Below are 15,279 nucleotides of genomic sequence, written 5' to 3'. Positions count from 1 at the left end.
GATAGATAATAGGTAGATAGATGGATAGGTAGATAGATAGATAAATAGACAGATAGATAGACATATAATAGATAACGTGTATACAAAAGGCCTAAAGCAGTAATATCCCAGTAGTAATGATCATATCTAGCACCCAGAATTTGGTTTCTAAATGCCAATTTCCACTAAAAGAACCTAGGTTTCTTGGAGAAATGGTTGATTGCAGGGCTAGTTCTGGGAATATACCAGATGGGTCTGGAACTCTTGTGCCAGTAAGAAAAAAAGGCTGATGGGAACATGTCCAAAGCACATAGGAGCAAGCTTAAAAAGGCCCTCACTGGCCAAACCTGTGCAAGCTGATCATCAAAATTATTACCCACTGAATAACATAAGAATCCACAGGTCCACACATGAATGAATGCATAAGTGGGGAAGAAGGGAAAACTTTCTTATAGTAGAATTGCAACTAAGAAATTTAGAAGAAAGTAATAAATATAGAAGAAGCAATGGAACTAAAAAATCAACATTTAGAAATATAGTAATAATAACTGAATCATAGTGTAATAATGGATCCAGGCAGAATCATTAATATATGCTAAAACCAGTGGGTGAATGTTTGATAAGAAGCAGAATATTTACTATATAGACTCAAAGTGTTTTCCCACGAAATATTTAATTACAAAGGGAAAAATGGTAATTTTATAGTGGAGAAACTTGGCAGATCCCACCTTCCCTAAATGATCAAAGTTAATATACCAGTAATGGGGTAAATCAACACCATGTTCCTCCTGACATGGTATATGAAGAGCACATCACTTCTGTGATATTCCTGCTGAAAACGCATAACCTGAATCTAATCACAAGGAAACAATGGATATACCGAAACGGAGGGCTATTCTACAAAATATAACTGTACTCTTCAAACATACCAAGGTCATGAAAGTCCCCTCATCCTCCAAAAAAAAAAAGATTGAGGGATTATTTTAGATTACAGGAAAATAAAGATACATACACCACATGTTCTTGATTGAAGCCTGGGCCACACACACACAAAAAACATTTCCCCCCCTTTTGCTATAAAGGACCTTAATTAGTAAGACAATTGGAAAAATTTTAATAAGGTCCGCAAACAAGATAATAGTATTATATCAATGTTAATTTCAGTAATTTCTATATTGAACTATAGCTGCTTTAAAAATGTCCTGCTTTTTCACAGAAACACACATTTATTTAGGAGTAAATGAGCATCATGGTTGCAACTTATTGTCAAATGGTTCAGAGGGAAAAAACCCATCCACCTGTCTGTCTGTCTATCTGTCTATCTATCTGCAGAGAATGATAAAGCAAAGAAGGCAAATTTATTAACATTTGCGAAATCAGGATGAAGGGTATATGGCAGTTCTGGAAATTCTTCCATAAGTTTGTATTTTTTAAAGATTAACGATACCGACTGGCTGTTAGCAGCCTGAAAAGCTTAAGACGTAATAACTTGTAATTTCCTAAGGCACAGATTTGTGCCATTCCACAGCAGGTCTGGAGAGTCTCAGCAACACTCCAACTAGTGGGCGAGCCTCACAGCCCACAGTCCATACCTACTCCTTCATCCTTGCTACAAAATACCTTTTTTTTTAAAAGGATTTTTTGTTTTGTTTTGTTTTGTTTTAGATTTAATTTTATTTATTTTTGGCTGCGTTGGGTCTTCACTGCGGTGTGCGGGCTTCTCATTGGGGTGGTTTCTCTTGTTGTGGAGCACGGGCTCTAGGTATGTGGGCGTCAGCAGTTGTGGCGCCCAGGCTCAGTAGTTGTGGCTCGCGGGCTCTAGAACTCAGGCTCAGTAGTTGTGGCACACAGGTTTAGTTGCTCCGCAGCATGTGCGATCTTCCTGGACCAGGGATCAAACCCGCATCCCCTGAACTGGCAGGCGGATTTCTGTCCACTGCACCAGCAGGGAAGTCCCCAAAATAGCTCTTGTGAAGTGGTAAAAAATCTTTATTTCTTTATGAAAAATACCTTTAAGAAGAAAGCTAAGGGTGAGTGCCAGTCACAGGGACCAGAAGAAAAACAAAGGTTCCAAGCCAGAAAGCAGACATTTTGATGAATTGAAGTGTGGCCTGTCAAATGAGGTGAATGGATCCACCACACACTCTAGTGAGAAGAAGACAAATCAAATTGAGAAATTACTTTGGCCGGTACAGTCATCCCTCAGTACCCACAGGGTACTGGTTCCAGGACCCCCAAGGATAACAAAATCTGCCCTACTCAAGTCCATTATATAAAATGGTATAGCATTTGTGTATGATCTACACACATCCTCCCGTACACTTTAAATCATCTCTCGATTACTTATAATACCTAATACTATGTAAATGCTATGCAAATAGTTGCCTGCACACGGCAAATTCAAGTTTTGCCTTTTGGAACTTTCTGGGGTTTTTTTTTTTTCCTTTTTAAATATTTTGTATCTGCGGTTGGTTGAATGTGTGGATGGGGAACCTGCAGATACAGAGGTCTGACTGTACTTTATTCTGTGAAGGAAACTGGCTCAACGAGTAACAGGTACAAAGTTGGTGATGTTAACTTGTGGTGTGAGGATATACCGAAACAGTGCCTTCTGAAGAAAATATCAGGAAGCCAGGAGCATGACAGGTATTAATAAGAAGCAATAGATAGAAAAGAATCATGAGGGGTTCCAACTTACATGTTATGGAGGTATGTGAGAATCTGAAGATTTATACAGGCCCCTAAGACATATCTGTTGTGAACGTTGGTGCATATATATCGATAGCTCGAAAGATGAGAAGTTTGATACGATAGACTCTATGTTTATAAGGACACTTTGTGAAAGGACTTGAAGAGTTGTCACAGGCTTTTGCTGCTTAAACAAGCACTTCCTATATGTACGTTTCTAATCCTGACTGAATACCTCTAGACCTTGGGTTAAATTAAACGAAATTGGCTGCTAAAATGCCATAATTCACAACAATTATAAAAATAATAAAGAAATGCTTTAAATTAAACACCAAATCCCTGAAGATCAGTGTATCAGAAAATCATACACTAATCGCAGCTGGTTTTCTTTTCAGGAATTTTAACATATTCGTAGCAGCAGTTTTGTTATTTCTAAAAACTACAGCTCTCTATCCAATTAGAGATTAGTTAGTTCATGTATTTAAAACCCACTATACATTTACAAAAACAAAACCAACAATACAACATTGTACCTCAAAAAGGGGCATTATGTAATTAATCTGTTCTTCCATGTTCAATGAACATTTTCCCCACTGAGATGCATGATTTTGACTTGTTCCCAGGGTACTTGGAACTCTTTTCATAAGAGGGCTTAACATTGAAATGACTTATGTTAAAATCCAATTTTTCCCCAAAATAGGCAGAGGCAGGAAAAGGGTCCAGAGCCAAAGAAAATGCTTTATAGTAAGTTCAGGACACTTTTATGGTTGAGAAACTAAATAATAGGCTTGTTCTGACTTCTTATTCTCCTATAACCTCACTTTGCATTTTTACTAGCCACTGTTATTACCGAATGGCTTTCCTGATTTTGTTTTTAATCAATATATCTTTTAGAACCTTACTCATTCACTATCAGTTTAATTTTCAACTGTTAGAAAATAGAGATAGGGTAATACTCTGGTAAATCTATGTCCTGGATAAAATTAGATACACCTTTTGAAAGTATTTTTTTTTAAATTTATTTATTTTCCTTAATTTTTTAGCTGCGTTGGCTCTTAGTTGCGGCACATGGAATCTTTGTTGAGGCATGCAGGATCTTTTCGTTAAGGCGCGGTCTCTTCGTTGCAGCGCTTGGGCTTCTCTCTAGTTGCGGCGTGTGGGTTTTCTCTCTCTAGTTGTGGTGCGCGAGTTCCAGAAGGCGTTGGGCTCTGTAGTTTGTGGCACGCAGGCTCTCTCTTTGAGGCGCATGAGCTCAATAGTTGTGGTGTGCGGGCTTAGTTGCCCTGCGGCATGTGAGATCTTAGTTCCTAGACTAGGGATCGAACCGGTGTCCCCTGCATTGGAAGGTGGATTCTTTACCACTGGACCACAAGGTAAGTCCCTGAAATTATTTATTATTGGTGATGTACATGTCTTATGTCCAAAGTTCTTTCTAAAATTTTTTAGATTGAGGAGACCATTAGTGAAAAATTATTGAATACCACACACCAATAGATAAGTTTAAAATTATGTAGTCCTAAAAGCTTAATTCATTATTTTTAAACTTCCAAGTCATTTAAAAATCCATATGCCATAAAATTCACCTCTTTAAAGTATTCAATTCAGTGTTTTTTTTAAAGTATATTCACAAAGCTGTACAATCACCACTATCCAATTTTAAGACATTTTAATTACTCCAAAAAGAAATGTCGTACCCATTAGAAGTCACTCCCCATTCCACTCTCTCCCCAGACCCTGGCAATGACTAATCTACTGTCCTGCCTCCAGGGATTTGCCTATTAAAAACATTGAATAAAAATGGAATTATACAATATGTGGCCTTTTGTGTCTCGCTTCTTTTCACATAGCATAATATTTTCAAGGTTCATCCATGTTGTAACATGGATCAGTACATGCCTTTTTAGATTTAAATAATATTCCACTGTATGGATATACACATTTTGTTTCTTCATTCACCCATTAATGGATACTTGAGTTGTCTACACCTTTTGGCTGTAGTGAATAATGCTGCCAGAAATATTCATGTGCAAGTTTTTGTGTGAACATATGTTCTCAGTTCTCTTGGGTATATTCTATGGAGAATTGCTGAGTCATATGGTAACTCTATGGTTAACTTTTAGGGAATTACCAAACTGCTTTCCAAAGAATCCACACCATTTTGAATGACCAGCAGCAACATATGAGGGTTCCAATATCTTCATATTCTCATCATTATCTTTTTTATGCTTTAAATTATAGCCATCTTAGTGGATATGAAGTTGTATCCTGTGACTTTTATTTGAATTTCCCTAATGATTAATTATGTTGAGCATCTTTTTATATGCTTATTAGCCATTTGTGTATCTTCTTTGGAGAAATGTCTATTTAGATCTTTGGCCCTTTTTTAAATTGGATTATTTTTTTATTGTTGACTTGTAAAGGTTCTTTTGTATATTCAGGATATATTTTTGTATATTGTATATCTTTTGTATATTCAGGATATATCTCCCTTACCAGAGATATGATTTGCAAACATTTTCTCCCATTCTGTCATTTTTTTCTAGTTCCTTGATAGTGTCCATTGGAGCACAAAAGCTTTTATGTCTGATGAAATCCAACTTATCCATTTTTATATTTTTGTTACAAACCCAAGAAACATGTGCTTAATCCAAGGTCATAATGCTTTGTGCCCATGTTTTCTTCTAAGAGTTTTATAGTTTCAGTTTTTACATTTTAGGTCTTGATCCATTTTGACTTATTTTTTGTATGTGGTGTGAGGTAGAGGTCCATCTTCCTTGTTTTGCATGTGAATATACAGTTGTTCCATCACCATTTGCTGAAAAGAATATTCTTTCTCCATTGAACTGTCCTGGAACCCTTGTTGCAATTCAAGTGACCATAATCATAAGAGTTTATTTCTGGATTCTCAGTTCTATTCCTGTGATCTATATGTCTATCCATACACCAGCACCACACTGGTTTTATTCCTGTAGGTTTATAGTAAGTCCTGAAATTGGGAGCATGAGTCCTCCAATTTGTTCTTTTTCAAGATTATTTTGGCTGTTCTAAATGCCCTATTCATTTTTCTGCATTCTTTTTTCTTTCTGGTCCTCTGACTGGATAATCTCAATTGACCTATCTTCAAGTTTGTTGATTCATCTGCCTACTCCAATCTGCTACTGAGTCTTCCAATGCACATTTCATTTCAGTTGTTATACTTTTCAACTCCAGAATTCGTATTTGGTTCTTTTTATGTAAAAAAATTAATAAAAATTTTAAATTAAAAAATTCTATTTTTTTATACTATTTGGGGAGAGATTGTTTTTAGACTTCTCTTTTGTCTTTAGATTTGTTGCCTTTAGTTTTTTGAACATAGTTAAACTAGCCATTTTAAAGTCTTTTAAACTGTCAGACGGGTGAAATTAGGACAATTCTCTGAAAATTGTTGGGGGATGGGAGCTTCAAACCCATTTGGCTCCTTCCAGTGGCTGCTAGGCTGTTGGTTTTCTTTCACAGTGATGGGGAGTTGGTTTTCAAGGCCACTGTGAAATGAGGAGAGGGGGATGGGCATATGGCAAATTAAAAAGCTTGCTGCTTTTACCAAGATTCTGCCTTTTTTTTTTTTTTTTTTTTTTGCGGTACGCGGGCCTCTCACTGCTGTGGCCTCTCCCGTTGAGGAGCACAGGCTCCGCACGCTCAGGCTCAGCGGCCATGGCTCACGGGCCCAGACGCTCCACGGCATGTGGGATCTTCCCGGACCGGGGCACGAACCCGTGTCCCCTGCACCGGCAGGTGGACTCTCAACCACTGCGCCACCAGGGAAGCTCTCTGCTGTCTTTCTTGAATAAACAGATTGTTACATGCCCTTGGTTAATTTCCAGAGTGCTGAAAAAGTTGATTTTTGACAATTTTGTTAGTGTTTTTGTTGCTTTTATGTAGGAGTGGATTTGGGGGGATCCTTACTATACCATTCCTGCTAATGTCCTGATTCTTTATTTTTGAGGAAGAATATACATACATGGAAGGCCTAATTTTTTCTCCCCACATTCTGATACATCACCCAGTGCACCACGTTTAGGAGACTCCCAGTGTAAAATAAAACTTTCAAAAACCTCAGTTGAGGTGGATAGCATATGCGAACGCCACACCACAGGGCATCATGTGATTGCGGTGGCTCCTCCTGACCTTTTAGACCTTCCTGTGGCAGCCCCATCCTCCTGATAAGTTGGGTTGAAACTCTTAGGATTATCTGACCCTTCCCTTACTCTTCTGCTCCCACGTCCCCTCAAATGCTCCTTCACAGTTTTATCCATACATAACCTTTCTATCCATTCCCAAGGCACCATTTTCTCTCACCTGCCATCAGTCAGTGACCTTTGATATAAACACCACTTTGATGAGTTCAATCAGTGATCAGAGGCAGCCAACACCATACCTTGTCTTTTTCTGGATAAAAATCTAGTCTTTTTAATGTGACCGACAAATTTTCACAATCTTAATCCGATATGAACTGGAGGTCAGACAATTTGGGTTCTTTCTTCAGCTTAGTTCTTGTGGAATTTTCTGTACCTACTGTTCAGGGTATAAAAGATGATTGAGTACCTACTATGTGCTAAACTTAGAGTCAGTTCACAGAGATATAGGTAAGTAAACCCACAATTACAATGTACTGTAGCTAAGAACTATGTGGAAGGATCAATTAAGATATCTGAGAAAGTGCCTTTGAAAATGTGAAGAATTTCAGGAGTAAAAGGTATTACTGTGGGTTTTTTTCTTATTTACTTACCTCCAGTATAATACCCTCGAAGATTTAGTCAAGTGTTATGGTGTTAAAATGGTTATATAATTAGTTTTCCTCCCTAAATATGACAGTGTGTGAGAACCCTGGGACTTCTACATCTGTAGGAGGCCACGTACATACATGCTGACTGCGTCCTCATCTTTAAAGCAGGGATGACACCTTCCTGCTTACTTCCCAGGACCGTGGTGAAGGATCGCAGGAGAAGATACATGTGGGGTCATTCTGAAGTGCCTTACAAATCCCACTTCTTATCAAAACAATTATTATAAATAAATAAAAATAAATTATAAAAAATTGTAAACATACTCTCATTTGTATCACTTATGCAGCTCATGCTGTGATGTCTTCATTTGAACATCTGTTTGGACAGTTTAATGAGAATAAGTAATTTATTTCTGTTAAGCATCTTGTGGGCTACCTTTTGTGAAGAGTCCTATAACCACACTGTGAAAACATTAATAATCACTGATATGTCACCAAAAACAACCATGGAGGAAAAGAAAAGCAGTTACTTACTCTCTGCTTTTAATTGTCCAAGGATGGAATTTTCTCCTCTGCACATGGTTCTGAACATATGTAAAGGAAAGAAATAATTATAGAGGTTTCAAAGGTTTCAATTGCAATATCTGTGGGGTAGAGTCCTAATCCAAATAAAAATAGAGCAAGTGCTTTTATGAGAAGATTTTTTAAAAGCCAAAAAAATCAATGTCACTTCTGTAATGTTATTGATGGGACAAGTTATTCTGAAGTGCGTAAATGGAAAAGTTATAAAATTGATCTTAGATTTCAGAAAGAGATGCTATTTTTAAAAGATGGGTTATGAATGAGCTTTCCCACTTAGAAAATGTGGCGACTGCAAAGATAAACTTAGAATGCCACAATAGATAAGAATACTTACAGAATCATATTACTTTCAGAGGTGAAAAGGGCAAACTTAGCAGAGTAATTCTGGGATTAAGGAAACTATTATACCTGAGCTGTCTCTGTAAAGTCAGAAAACCCCTTAAAAGTGAAAAATATAGTCTCAAATAGCTGCCTCTACTAATGATTTTGCTTCTCAAGACTCCTATAATAGTCGATGAATTATAAAGACCGACAAGACAAAAAATTCTATGTTCCATCTACTTTGCTCTGTGAATGTAATTAAAAGTACAGTTATGCCTGGGAAATGCTGATATTATTAAAGACGATGCCAGAAAATAGAGATTTTTTTGCATAATAAAAGGTTATAGTTTTGGTTGCTGAACAAAAGCGAAGCATGTTATTTCATTCAATTGGTTCACACCCAAGGAAATAGTTACAGAAAATAATTACAATCGATAATATTCCAAAAATAATGTTAGCATGGCAAATGAAGTGGATAAAATCCAATTAAACATTATTGCCTTAAATACTTAAAACATTAAGTGCCTTAAATACTTGAAAAGCTTTGTTTGCCATGTTATAAATCAGATAATATTAGAAATGGGCAAATCTTCAATCCAAGTGTATAGACCAAAGCACAGTTAAAGTTTTCTCATACTGTAATGAGGCAAAATTACCCCAGATGAAACAAAACGCCTTACTTGAAACCCTGGCAGACAGAAAGATACAAGCTTGAAAAGTCGGAAAGAAGCAAGAGGATTAAAAAAAAGAAGATTTCCACCACAGTGGTGCGCTCAAACTGTGCCTGGAGGACCTTAGATCTTGAGGAGGTGCCTCTAGGGAGGTGGACTCAAGCAAGAGGGCATCTAAGCCCCCGGCCCCAATTTGACCAAGGCCCTGAACCCTTATCTGCTTTACACACTGGGGGTTTGGGACAAGACTTCATTTGTCCCTCCCCCACAAAAGAATTTGATTAGAAAGGTGGGAAACTACAGGTGGTTCTGACGAACAGGGGATATTAAAAGAAAATATCCAGGCGCTAGTCCTTGCTTTGACTTATTAAGTGTGATCCTGAGTAGGGCTCTTTTGTGCTTCAGGTCACAGAGCTTATAATTGGGAGCTGGATGCATGCCAGGCCTGTCCATTTACCTCTTCTCAGCTAAGCGACCCAAAAAGAACGTCAGGGGGGCCTTTCCATCACTTTCTACAGTGCCTCTCTACACCCGCCCACCAGCTAGCACCTCTCAACCCCCCTCATAATCTTCCACTGGCCAAGTCTGAAGTCTCATGTGCCTTTTTGTGTGAATATGGAAACTCTGCTTTTTAGAATATTGAGAACAGGACTTACCACGTTCCCTAAAATTTTAATAAAGTGATGGCAGGGAAAACAATTAACATTCCAGGAGACAGGAAAGAACCTTCACGCTTCACTTACTGGCAGAGACTATTACTACCAACCTTGTTGAAGGATTGCTGCCTAGAAAAATCATAAACCAATATGTGCAAATCATACCATTTTAAGCATTTAATTTTTTTCTTTCAGCTACTTACTGCAAAGAATATGGAAAGCTCAATAACTATTTGGTGGCTTAAAGATAATTTTAAAATTATCTTTAAAAATTAATTATGTATAAAGGACTTCATATCTGTTTCTGTATAAAGTCCTTGTCTGCATTTATAATATATTAATATATATTAAAAGAACAAAAATATTAGTCTTTTTTATATTCATATATATTGTGTGTATATATATACCTCATAAATGGAGGCAAGCACTCTATATATGTGATAGGCAATGAGTATAAAAGAGACACTAATATTTTAGTTCTTTTATATGTGTCATGTGTCCTAGGCCTACCATTTATGATTTTAGGCTCTATTTGAATTTTATCAACTAGTAAACAGGCCAAGATTCAAAAGTAAAATAAAGCAAAGTGTCCATCTGTTCAATGCTCCACTGAATAGATGTGGAGAAACATTTCCATTGCTTTCGCCAGCTTACATGCATAACTGATTGAAAGCTGTAAACAGAGGATTTTAGAACGTTGGCACCTGTAGTTGAAGTGCATTATTGCCTGTAGAGCATTTCCTCCACCGGTTGAAATGTCTCCTTCAAAACCTGGCAGAAGTGGTATCACAACATAAACCCGGTATCTCTGGCTTTCCCTGCAAAAGTCAGATGGAAAGAGTTGCACATACACACAGAAAAAGACACAGTAACAGTTAAAAATGACAGTCAAGCAGTTCACATCGTTTTGGAGATTGAGTGAATGGCTCCCTACGATACATTCTATCACGTTCCAGGCTTTGGCAGGGAAGGGGATGCTGCTGGATTAAAGGCCAGAAACTGTTACCCAGGCTAACCGTTCATAACAACCTGAAAAGTAAGCTGAACTTGGCAGTAAAGTGGGAATTGTACCCACTATCTCTCTATAGCACAATCCTTCCTAGGACAAAATTCACTGTAAAAAAGCCTTGCTTGGGTCCCATGGGAGGTGGAGGGGTTATAATAAAGTTTCGAAAAAGACGTTATCCTAACTGTTTTATGTATAACAAGTTATAGCCACAGTACCGAGCTCAGAGTCCAGCAAATAGTAGGCATTCAGTTAGTAATTACTGAGTAAATGAGCTCCCACAGCCTAAATCTCAGGGGCAAAAAAAGATATTGAACCCAGTATATTTTCCAATGCAGAAATCAGCATTGTTTAGAAACTCTGATTCATCTCTGAAAACTCTGCTTCAGATGCAAAATGTTACCCTGGGCCTGTCAAGAATTTTGAATGACTGATGTTGAGTTTTAAATCTGTAGACGTAACACAATACTTCTTGGTCTGCTGTCCCAACTGAACAGCTTTTGAAAGAAAAGAAACAGAAGCAGAAAGTGGGGCTCCTAACTTTGATCTGCATTCAGAAAGTCAGAAATTTGGAGAATTGTGTTCAAATAGGTATTGCCTCTTTGGAGGCTAGACTGTTAATATCCTTATCCCTAGAAAACACACAGGAAGAAGAGAAAGTCTGGAGATGACTGTGGTATCCCTTATGGTCAGAATCTCGCCAGTTTATGTGAGAAGTCTGCATTCACACGAAGATGCTGCTACGGGTTAATTTTCAAATCGGAACCTACTTAAACTTTTCAAAATACTTAATTTCTAAGGTGCGTTGTCTTCTAAACAGCTACATTTTTCTTCCAGGTGAATATTATTACTACTCTCAGAGGGATCAGATTTCATTACTGAGGTCTCTGATGCCAACATACTGTACATATCAGGGCACAGGGAAAGTGCAGTTTGAGACAGAAGCCACGACCAACAGAACGGAGTCTGGAGGCCTATGAGCTTTAACCGCAGTGCTGAGAAATGAGGAATCTGAACCAGGGTGTTGTAATGGCATGGATTAATCGCTAGATGGCAAACACAGTTTGAGTTGGAAAAAACCCATTTAAAAAAAATATATAAATGGTTAAAGTTATCTGTCAAATAAGGGTACGAAGCTCACATTCCTAGATAGTAAACAGGATAGTGGGAAGAACAGAAAGAATGCCTAAGCTATTTCCTCACAGCCAGTATTTAAAAGTCCAAACGAATTTTACAGTTGAAAATTGACACCATCTGGCTTCAACTGCCTTTACAGAATCACCTTCGGTCTGGTCCTCCCAGGCCCACACTCCAGTGACTGGACACCACTGCCCTGCGCTCAGAGGTGCACCCCCAGTAAGGCAGGTTAGTCAACCTAACTCATCTGCCCCCTGAGCCTGGATGTCCTTCTCTGCCTCGCAGAGAGGAGCTGATAACCGGCTCCTTCCATCAAGCCATCCTGGATGTGCCAGTGAAAATCGGTTTGCTCCTGCCTCCGCACTCCAGCTACACATGGCTGGGATCCCTACTCAGCATCTTTTTTGCTTTACACAACAGTGACAGGTACCTCTGCTAGGCTAGGCTATGTGATAAGCCCTTTTGAATGTGCGTCCACATATCTTTCTGTTTTGGGCAGTGCCCAACAGAGGACCTTTGCACTCAGTATGCACTTGGTACTATTTGTTTTGAGAGGATGGGGTCAGGTTGGAAGAATGTTTGTTTCTGGGAAGCCTCTGGTAGACAAGAGGTTAAACAGGATGTTTTTCTTTAAATTAGATTACATTTTATTTGAATTTTTTTTACTGTGGTAAAATACATGAAACATAAAATTTACCATTTTCACCATTTTTAAGTGTACTGTTCAGTGTTAACAACTACCTTCACATGTTGTGAACCATCATGATCTCTATTTCCAAAACTTTTTCATGAGCCCAAACAGAAACTGTGATAATTAAGCAGTAACTTCCCATTTCCCCTCCCTGCAACCTCTGGTAACCTCTAATCTACTTTCTGTCTCTAGGAATTTGCCTGGTCTAGATATTTCAGCTAAGTGGAATCAAACAATATTTGTCTTTTTGTGGCTGACTTATTTCACTTAACATAATATCCTTAAGATTCATCCATGGTGTAGGATGGGTCAGAATCTCCTTCCTTCCTATGGCTGAATAATATTCTGTTATATATATGGACCACATTTGGTTTACCCAGTCATCTGTTGGTGGACACTTGCAATGTTTCCACTTTTAGCTATTGTGAATAATGCTGCAGTGGGCACGGGCATATAGTATCTGAGTCCCGGTTATTTTGGGTATATACCCAGGACTGGTGTTGCTGGGTCATACAGTTATTCTATGTTTAGCTTTTTGAGGAACCACCAAAAAAAATTACATTTTCAAATGGATAATATATGTTCTCAGTGCAAACCTTCAGAGGTGGAAGATTATATGATGAAAAAACTTCTTTTTCACTCCTTTGTCCCCAGCCTTTGTTTCCCCTCCCTAAGGGCAATTTGTATTACCTTTCATGTTCTTTCAGAAATAGTCTATGAATTTATAAGCATATATATGTATTCTCTCCTTCTACACAAATGTTAGAATACTGTAAACACTTTTCTGAACGTTATTTTTTTTTTGTAATTTATCAGTGCATCCTGGAAATTCTTTGATAACTGTACATAGAGAGATGCCCAGTTTTTAATTAATAGCGACAGTATTCCAAATCCATGCCATAACATTTTAACCAGTTCTCTATTGCTGGGCATTCAACTGTTTCTAATTTTTTGCTACCCCAAAATGCCTATTTTGCTATGTGTGCCAACCCACATAAGTCATCTCTCACATTTATTGGAAGCAGTATTGCTGGTCTTGAACACCAAGTGTTTGTAATTCTGTTTGGAAAAGATGGTTACCTTTTGCCCATGTGTTTTATAAAAGCAAAAATGACTTCAAAATGTAGACATTGGGAAATGTTCTATAAAAATCTTGTATCTTTAGATAAAGCATATTTGCAAATTTAGTTTGTAGAAAACAGAATATTCACATTTTCTTGTTCTTGGTTAGCTCTATATCAAAATCCTTGCTTTTTTATTTATTTTTTTTTAAATTTTTTATTTTTTGCGGTACGCGGGCCTCTCACTGTTGTGGCCTCTCCCATTGCGGAGCACAGGCTCCGGATGCGCAGGCTCAGCGGCCATGGCTCACGGGCCTAGCCGCTCCATGGCATGTGGGATCTTCCCAGACCGGGGCACGAACCCGTGTCCCCTGCATCGGCAGGCGGACTCTCAACCACTGCGCCACCAGGGAAGCCCTATTTTTATTTTTTTAACACAATGCAGTTCTTGAATTTCCTAAATGATGAAATTTTTAAACTGTGTTCAGCAAATTAGCATAAATGACTTAGATATTCACTGCTATAGAAAAAAAAAAGGGCTCTGGAATTTCAAACCATAAAGTTGTAGCTAAGTTTAAGCCAATGAAGAGAAAATTCTATGTGCTAACCTGTCCAGTCTCCTTCCTTGATCCGGTCCCCAGAAAATAACAGTTCTTGGCCACGGAGGATTCTAACCTCTTCCAAAACACTGCATTCTCACAATGCTGAGGTGGTGCAAATGATAGCAGTCAGCATAGGGCAAGAACCTGAGCCCCTAATGTGCAGAATTATTTATGATCTTAAAAGCAAGAGAAGAGCTAGTGGGCACCAGGCCATCATGCAGGCAACTGCTCCATCCACTTTAGTTCAGAACAATTTTATAAAATTGCATGCTCAGGCTTTTTGTTAAAATAAGTTTTTCTTTCAAAATCCACTAACTCTTACAGCGGTGTTACGTATAATAGATAAAAATTGGAAATGTCCAATAATGGGGGGATGATTAACTAAATTATGTTATAGTCACTCAATGGATGTAACTTCTTACTAAAATGACCACTATGACTTACTAGCAAAGTACTTCTGGTAGTGTGTTAAAATGGCCCTAATGCAAAGTTACAATTACAAGACAATTATAGATGTGGCAGGCTGATACTATGAAATATTAAATAATTTTTCCCCTTAAATATGTTAAATTCCCTCTCTCTGTGACTGGAGATATGAAGCAGGCGTTGCTCCTAGGACGGCGCTCTCACCGAGGAACCAGGGCACAAAGATGTCAGCTTCTTAGATTTGGGGAACTGAGGAGAGATCCTTTGAGCTGAGATGGGAGTATAAAGAAATAAGAGGAACTTCCCTGGTGGTCCGGTGGTTAAGAATCCGCGCTTCCACTGCAGGGGGCATGGGTTCGATCCCTGGTCAGGGAACTAAGATCCCACAGGCTGCGCAGCGTGCCCAAAAAAATAAAGTAAAAAAAAAGAAGAAGAAGAAGAAATAAGAGTCAGACTCAGTGCAGGGACCCTCTACTGGCAGCAGTAGAGGAGAAGGGACAGAAAGGCAGGTTTTAAAGGAGAAGGCTGAGGACCCCAGGTTACAGTAAGCAGATGCCAGAACAGGCTTGACAGATCGATACTGAGCGCTAGAAGCCCCTTCCCAAAGATCCAGGGCCCCTTAGCGTCTATACCAAGGATGGGGGAGGGGAGGAAAGACCAGGGAGCACCCTGACGGACTGAATACAGAGCAGAAATG

At 38.5% G+C, this 15,279-nt stretch overlaps 1 protein-coding gene across 4 annotated transcripts in view; it reads right to left on the bottom strand.

The window, feature by feature from the left end:
* PLD1 (phospholipase D1) overlaps positions 1-15,279 on the bottom strand; it is a 203,604-nt gene that overhangs the window by 27,837 nt on the left and 160,488 nt on the right. For all 4 annotated transcript variants that reach the window (XM_030863651.2, XM_060298418.1, XM_030863632.2 and 1 more), the window contains 2 exons: positions 10,364-10,477; positions 7,964-8,013 (listed from right to left, as the gene is read on the bottom strand). In XM_030863651.2, coding sequence (XP_030719511.1) covers positions 7,964-8,013; positions 10,364-10,477 — 164 coding nt within the window. The remainder of the gene's footprint in view (positions 1-7,963; positions 8,014-10,363; positions 10,478-15,279) is intronic.

The sequence above is a fragment of the Globicephala melas genome, chromosome 4, assembly GCF_963455315.2.
Source record: "Globicephala melas chromosome 4, mGloMel1.2, whole genome shotgun sequence".
NCBI lineage: Eukaryota > Metazoa > Chordata > Mammalia > Artiodactyla > Delphinidae > Globicephala > Globicephala melas.
The sequence above is the reverse complement of the archived record's forward strand: the minus strand, read 5'-3'. Positions and strand labels throughout refer to the sequence as shown.